We start from the raw sequence: 8,087 nt of genomic DNA, 5'->3' as shown, positions 1-8,087 counted from the left end.
AACGCTACTGACTGAAACTGAACTCCCAACCCGTCAACCTTTTAGTGGCCTTATAATCATTAATATTTCATCTCACTACACGAAAATAAACCTACATTTTAGAGATTCTTCATGTAGTGACTAAAGTATCCTTCACTTTAACTTCAGTCTGGTGTGGTTATAATCATCGGGAATTCATATTATTTGTCGGAATTACTAAAGATTCTACTTCTGTCTCAAATGAAAGATAATATTGTAATATATATTTATTCACGACAAAATTACTTATAATTATATGAGCAGAAAAATATAATTGTTTTTTTAAATTATAAGTTAGCACCAAATTTAATTATATTGATGCTGTTTTATCTTGATAGCCATTTAATAATTTCATGAGATTTCTGTTTTTATTTTTGTAGAGGTTACAATATTGAATTATGTTGATTTTAAGAAATTAACGTATTGTATGAAGAAATATATATTTGTTAATAAGATATTGCCACACATATAAGCAGTGAAGGTCATGGCGTCAACGACTTGTGGCAGACGAATGTTCTTGTCCCTCAAAAGTTATTTAATAGGCAGACACTTACCACCAGGAACTTCTCGTTATATTCGTAAGTTCGTACTTATCATATCATGAGCATTATAAGCTAGACGGGATTGTATTTTATTATTAAATAAAAAAAAAGGTAATTGCCTATTACTGTGGTTACCGGTAGGGAGAGACTGTCACCCGTTAATACTAGAAGACAGTGTTGGTAAACCAGTGCTTGATGAAATGTTTCAATAGAAGATACATGTTTTCTTACTGTAATATTTGAGAACAAAACTCCGAGTTATCCAGCCAGTCATGATATCAAGCACTGAACTAAACTGACTGTCCTCTCTTATAAAACCTTAGGCTTCAGGAAGAGCTTCACTTCAATAAGAATACAGTATTTGCTGTAGTGATTAACGTCTCCTCCTTTACTTCCAATAGAATTTACTTTGAAGCACTTAATACTTTTATTAGGTGTGGGTAGAGCATCATGCAGCACAACAGCAGATACAAGCAACACAAGCCCCATCTCTGGTGAAGCAAAGAATGATGCACTGAGTTCCTCTCAAGTGGAGCATGTGCTTATGGAAATGAGAGAAAAAGACATGGTAGGACATTAAGTGAAGTTTTATTGTATTAAGAGAATTATATTGCACTTAATATTGCAAACTTGGCTAATATGGAGGACTTTACAGCCGCTTCCCCCCATCTCAGTAACAGTAAGTTCACTCACGACAGATGTTAAGTTATGCTAGTTAGGTTAAGGTTAGGTTTGGTTAGGGTAAGTTAATTTGACTTGAACTTATAAATAAATAGTTTTTAACACATTTGCCATAACTACAACAGTGTCCTCTATAAAACACAGTGAAATTGTGGTGTTTTTAAATTAGTTTTCCATGAAAAATCAGCGTCTGTGAAGTTGTAAATAATTACCTGTAAATTGTGTTGTTAAGATGTAACACAGATGACAAGTACAGGTTTATGTGGGTACCGTATAGTGTTCCACTCCTTGGTGACCATTCCCTAAATGTGATAACGTCTTGGTGATGGGTGAGACACAAGCTTCTAAAACAGTTGTGACGTAGATCTATATATAACAGGACTGTTGAATGTAAGCTCATTATTGCGAGTGAATAGTCTCTAAGTATAATGAAGTCTTAATGAAATGAATACTAAGTAATGTAACAAGATTTTAAGTAACTGCATATTAATCTATATACTGTACTGTATTGTTTCACACCGCTCGTCATACATCAACTTGTTAGTACAGTGTACATAGTTGACAGTGAGTGGGAACATTTCCGTTATCTGAGTATAAGAAGGTGGATTATGTTGTCCACAATAGATGGTCAAATATGAGATAAAAACCCATAATGCAAACTAGTGAAATCTTAATATTAATTCATAGACAAAGTTTCTTTACAATATTATTACATCTATCATTTAGCTTAGCACAAATCTTGAGTACACAAAATACTGACAAACCTATTGTTGGAAAATGCTCTAGTCAAGCTACTAGTTCATTCATAGTGCAAATTCTTAGTTGCCACATGTACAGAATAGCCACCAAGGGATGGATCATTATACTGTACCTGTAGGCAACTGCAACTACCAGTACATCTGATAACGTAAATAAATGGTAAATAAATAGATGATATCTTTTCCACTTTGATCAGGGACCTGTTAATGTGTCTCATTCATGTTGGGATAGTGATTCTACTATGGGCTATCCACTCTCCTTTAATTCATAAAAGATTATATCAAGAACAGTCATTTTTGTGGCCCAATACTTATTTAAATAATGTTACACTGTGTGCTTTTAATAGAAATATACGCAACTATATTAGATTCCTTATATTTTCAGCCCATCGATATGTCCAACCCATATGAACGAGAGAAAATCCGTTGTATTCTTTGCAAGTACAATATTCGCCTCGATTACAAGAATGTAAGGCTACTATCACAGTTTATCTCGCCATACACTGGTAAAGTTTATGGACGGAACATTACTCGATTATGCCGCAAACAACAGGGAGAGTTGGAAAAGGAAGTACAGAAGAGTATAGCTGCAGGTGAGATACAAAGTTTTGTAAGTACCCTAGTAGCTAAAATTAACAGTTTCAGCCACCTATGGAAGCTGTGTTATGAAAAAGTGAAGTGGCTACCCTTGATAGTTCTCTGGCCCTCTTGTCTCTAGTCACTGCTCTACTTCCTCTATAACCTTGTAGTCATGATTTAGTGTTTTCATTCTGTTTTTCTTGCTTCCCTTTTATCTTTCAAGTATTCCCTCCAAAATAAGTACAGAATTATCCCTCCTATACATGAGGAAAAGAGCATTAGGGAGAGAGTGTGCCTCTATCTGTGTATTACAAGACAGGTACTCTCTCTTGTATGGCTAATCAAGACATCATGGGGATTATTTTGTCAATATTTCTTGCATTGTGTATAGTGAATTTTACTTTTAATTTTTTCTAATAAAGTGACTAAAGACATGATAGTTTTTTAATTGAGTACGAATTTCCACCAAGCATTAAAACCTCACTTGTTCTTTTCAGGATACATAGCTGTGATGCTGAAGGATGTGGGATTCTTAAAGGATCCTAAGTTATTTGATCCTAATAATCCAGTGAGACCCCATAATTATTAGTGATATATCTGTTGATTTGAAGTTACACATTCAGATGTATATAAATTCAACTTTTCATGTACAGTACGTATTTTTATTGTAATTTGAACATGATATTTGTAGGTTATTTGTTATAATAAATGATTATGATTATATGAGGCTTTCTTTAGTGTGTATAGTACCTGTACATGATTTTACAAAGTGAAGTGTTACCTTGACTCCATAACTTGGGGTCCAAAAATCAAAGCTAACATGAGGGGCAGTGACATGTTTTTCTATAAATGCTACTATAATTTGTACAGTACTGAACAAGGAATTCCAGCTTAACCTAGTACTCTAACTTGTGATGCTTGTGGTACTTCACATTATAATGCCAATGCCAAGAGTGCACAAATTCTACATTGGAAATTTTAAGGTACCCGGTACACAAAAAATAACTAGACATGTGGTATAGTTATAATGTTGAAGATTTGTGAGTGATGATTAAAGACTTTAGCAATACTGTATTAGTACTAAGTACATAAAACAACTACAGTACTACTGAGGTTAGGTTGTAGTACTGTACTGTTGTGGCATAGTGAATACCACAGCAGCTTGTACTGTTTAGTGTTTATCTTTACTGTATCTTTGCATGAATGTCTCTGTTCTTTAAGTGCCCAGTGCATAAGACTGATGAAAGTACAGTAGGCTCTCGCCAATAACGACTTCCACAATAACGTTTTCGAAAATAACGGTAAGTTACAATAGATACTCATTTTCGATAATAACGTCTGGATTCTCTTGAATAACGGAAATTTCGCGGGAAGCGTCCGAGCGCATCAATGATAGCGTTTGTTTGACGCCATGTTGATGACGTAGTTGTCCACTCCGCCTCACTCTCACACACGCTGAGTGGAATACAGCGCTGCGCCCACGTGTGAGATTTTCGCCACTATAACCAGTGGTTGTCAGGGTCGGTGATCAATAATGGCTTCCGCATTTTTGCCTGTGGGGGCTAGGGGAGGTGGTGGAGGGAGTGATTTGCCACCTGAATGACTGGGAACTTTTAAAGTGAGGAAATTGAACTGTCCTGAGTCTACAGTGCGAAATATTAAGAGGAACTTAGAGGAGACCAAGAAGAGTATTGCGCTGGCTAAAAATATTTCGGTAGTGATGCGAGGCGAGCTATGAATGATAAAGGCGATAGAAACAGGTTGTCAGTGATAACAGCATTTTCTTGTGAAATGGTTAGCTTGTAGAATGAAAGACAGTGCAAGTCTTAGCGGCCCTCAGATACGGAACAATCATCACGCCAAGCACCTCAAAAACTCCCCCAAGCTAAGTGTTATATTACTCAAACTCTTTATTTTGATGATTGAATAACAGTTCTTTTTATTTCAGCTAACAAAGTGTTAGGAGGGCTTCAAGGGGAAAAAATGGGTGAAATTCTTGTAGCGGCGGCACCAATAAACCCTTTTTACATGTATTTTAATGTCACACAAATAACGTTTTTGCTAATAACGGTGTTTTTCAGGCACCTATTAAACGTTATTGGTGAGAGCCTACTGTGTTTTTATTTTCATGGGTAAATGAGAGGATGTTAACTTTGTCACCTTTATTTTATACACTATTTAAAAAATATTTTGTTCATATAACATTTAAATAATGTACAGTGGGGTATGCTATAACGAATCTAATTGGTTCTAGAACCTTGTTCGTTATAGCATTCGTTCGTTATAGGATTAATCCGTTCCAGGCCCCCAAATACAACCACTTAACACTGAAAAATATAATATAAAATTGTAAAAAAGTGCATAAATATGCATCTAAACCCCTGAAATAAAGAATATCATTTATATTTGTAATAAAAAAACAATAAATTAGAAAAATAAATAAATAAATAATGTTCGTTGTAGGAGTTTCGTTCGTTATAGCATTATCAATTTTATAGGTAAAACCGTTCGTTATAGGAATATTCGTAGTAGGATCCGTTCGTTATAGCATACCCCACTGTATTCTCAGTAAAGATAAACTTGAATTGTAGGTTATACCTTACATTTGTATATCTACTAAAATATTTAATGTCATTTTCACTGGAGTTGCTTCTACTGAATATTTTTCACAAATACTGTAAAGTGCTTTTAAGAAAACTCACTTTTCCCCTTTAATCCACTTGAGCAATGCTCTAAGTCCTTTACCAGCAAGTGCACTAACTTCAAAAGTGAAAAGCTGTTGTGGGGCATATTCCTTCAGGTTGTCAAGCCTCATTACATTTAACAGCTCGTTCACACCCCGGCTCATACAACTGTCTGTTTTGTTGAGGACTATCGCCACCTGCAACAAAATTAAAAAATTATAATGTTGTTAGGACATTTTGCTTATGTCATACATAATAATAAAGAATTAATAATGCTTATGATTAGTAATTAATAAATGCCAATACTGTAAAGTACAAGTACAGTACTGTATATGAGGCATTGCAGGAAAATTAGAAATATTTGAAGGGGGTGAATATTGGAGTGCTGAAGAAGGAAGGGAGATGTGGCTGTGACATAGGGCCCATAAGTGGCTTTGATTCCCCCAGCTACCTCCCCAGGTCATAACTGATATCCTCCCAGCCAACACCAAGACCACCTGCACTAGCCCTTTACATACAGCTAATTATCCCAATACTGATGACAAGGTGAGGTGGCATCTGGGACATAATGGTAATCATTCTCTTCCACAGACTGTAGATTGTTACCACAGAAAACAAATTTACATATACTCGTACATATAGAGGACTTCATTAATACCTGCAATGCCTCATATGAAAGATCTGTATTAAGTATTAGTGTTTTTCAAATGAGTAGTGATATCATTTATATCTCCAGGGTTGTTTAGTAAATGAATGGGATATCTTGATAAAAAAGGGGTACCTGTACTACACACATAAATGGGGATAAAATACACATAAGTGGAGATACCATAAATATAAGTGGAGATACACAGGTACAAGGAGAAACTAAGTACAGTAAAATATATTTTGAGGGAGGTCCAGCCTTTACACTAAATGAACCTCATGTAAGGGCACCCATATAAGCCTCAGGTCTACAGTACAGTACTTACCTGCTCCTCAAACACCAAAACACATCTTGTACAATATAAATGAATCCTGTACTGTACTACACAATTTTAAATTATACATAGACTGTTAACAAAATAAATACCTGGAATATTCAAGAAAGTTTGTTATTTTACACTTTGAATACAATAATTATAATGGATAACCCTAGTGCTTGAGAATGTTTGCTCTTTGGGCCAAACATGGAAGAAATTTGTGCAAGGTGTATAAGCTGCCACTAAAACAGTAACTACATCCATAGTTGTGAGCTATATCATTGGTTAACCCGACAGATGATCCACCAATTGATTTACAGCCGTGTCCACAATATCACCTGGGTAAACACAGGAAAGGGACATCTACTCTTTAAATAAAAACCTAAGAACTATCATCTTTAAGTTTTTATGATTGTTCTATTTTGTTTATTCTATCTTTTTGAGTTCACTAGTAGAACTATCCTCTCTGGCACCTCAACACTCACACAGGCAAAAGTATATATCGTGTATATAGTGTCATGTACAGTTCTGATATGCCTGCTCATTCCAGTTGCCAATTATATCCAAAGTATAAACAAACACAGTCAATCTTCACTTGGAAACTCTTCCACATAGTCAGTTATCCTCCCGAACAAGTTTAATTGAACTATTTAAACTCTTATTTGGCTATGGATCCGAGTATAAACATCAATAAATTTTTACAGGGAAGGAGTGAGATCTAAATGATGTTCACACAACCTGATGACTAAATGAAGCAGAATGGTGAGTTACTGTCAGGTAAACAAGGTCAACCCCTGTAGGTATGGAAAATGGTCATAAAACAATGATGATGGTACCCATACGGCTATACCATTACATTTTATCTTTTTTTTCTTATTCATATCAGATTCTTGGCTAAATATTTTATCAATTATTTGATATTTGCTATTATCCATTAACCAGTTCAAAATTTTCGTCACAATCAAAGATTCACTCCCAAACATTTTAACTATACAGTACTGTACTACTAAATTATCAAATTTCTTAACCCTGGACATACTATAGTCTGTTGATAATCCTGATGGTCTGTTAACATGTCACTGGTGTAATACTGTATATGTTTGTATCATTTTTCCAGTAATGTTTATATCTTGACAAGGTTCAGTTTTTACCTTTGATCTCTCCATCTCTTTGTCAATATACCTCGCTCCATTCTCACTTTATGGGATAAAACAGGAAGCTTTCATCATCTTCACATCCTTTCAATCACTCCATAGGATTCACAGTCAAAACAAAGGATCTGTTTTAAGAATGACCGAACACAATCAAGTTTCAAGACACTTCTAAACTGTCCCTTTTTCATAACTCCATTACAGAATTATCTTTTTTATCTTTTCATCCCTAAGTGCAGTACAAAGCAGTACTCACCTAACATGATCACTCACATATCCTGTAAGTCCACCCATCTTTTACTAATACAGTAGCAAACTGCTAATGAACCACATATTTCCAAAGGTTATACTGAACATTAGGACATCTCAGTCAAAATAACACCAACAAAAAATTTCAGAACCCTAAAAATCCACTCACATCTTTCATAATGTGGTCTTGGTGGAAGGGCAATATCTACAAGTACCAGCAATGCACATATTACACTGAGTGGAGATATCAATGCATACTACAGTAATGACAAATAAAAGGTGTGCATAGCACTAATAGCGTGACTGAGTGCACGAATGTGTTAAAACATTTTACAGTATACTTAGATATCAGTGGACTTTCATATACAGTACAAACAATACCTCACTAGTACAGTACAGTATTGTACATAACAGAGAAGAACATCAAAGTTAGGTGACTTTGGGATTAATGAAACTGGGAAGA

General features: G+C 35.0%; 1 protein-coding gene across 1 annotated transcript; it reads left to right on the top strand.

The window, feature by feature from the left end:
* The first annotated feature begins 444 nt into the window (after window positions 1-444).
* LOC121866453 (28S ribosomal protein S18c, mitochondrial-like) lies at window positions 445-3,299 on the top strand. The gene is made up of 4 exons (XM_042366133.1): window positions 445-596; window positions 995-1,128; window positions 2,385-2,592; window positions 3,076-3,299. Exons 1-4 carry the CDS (start codon window positions 503-505, stop codon window positions 3,165-3,167), a joined length of 528 nt encoding a protein of 175 aa, XP_042222067.1. The 5' UTR covers window positions 445-502; the 3' UTR covers window positions 3,168-3,299.
* Window positions 3,300-8,087: the final 4,788 nt, after the last annotated feature.

Source organism: Homarus americanus, unplaced genomic scaffold (genome assembly GCF_018991925.1).
Source record: "Homarus americanus isolate GMGI-L3 unplaced genomic scaffold, GMGI_Hamer_2.0 scaffold16430, whole genome shotgun sequence".
Lineage (NCBI taxonomy): Eukaryota > Metazoa > Arthropoda > Malacostraca > Decapoda > Nephropidae > Homarus > Homarus americanus.
Note: the sequence above shows the minus strand (reverse complement) of the source record. Positions and strands in the feature narration are given on the sequence as shown.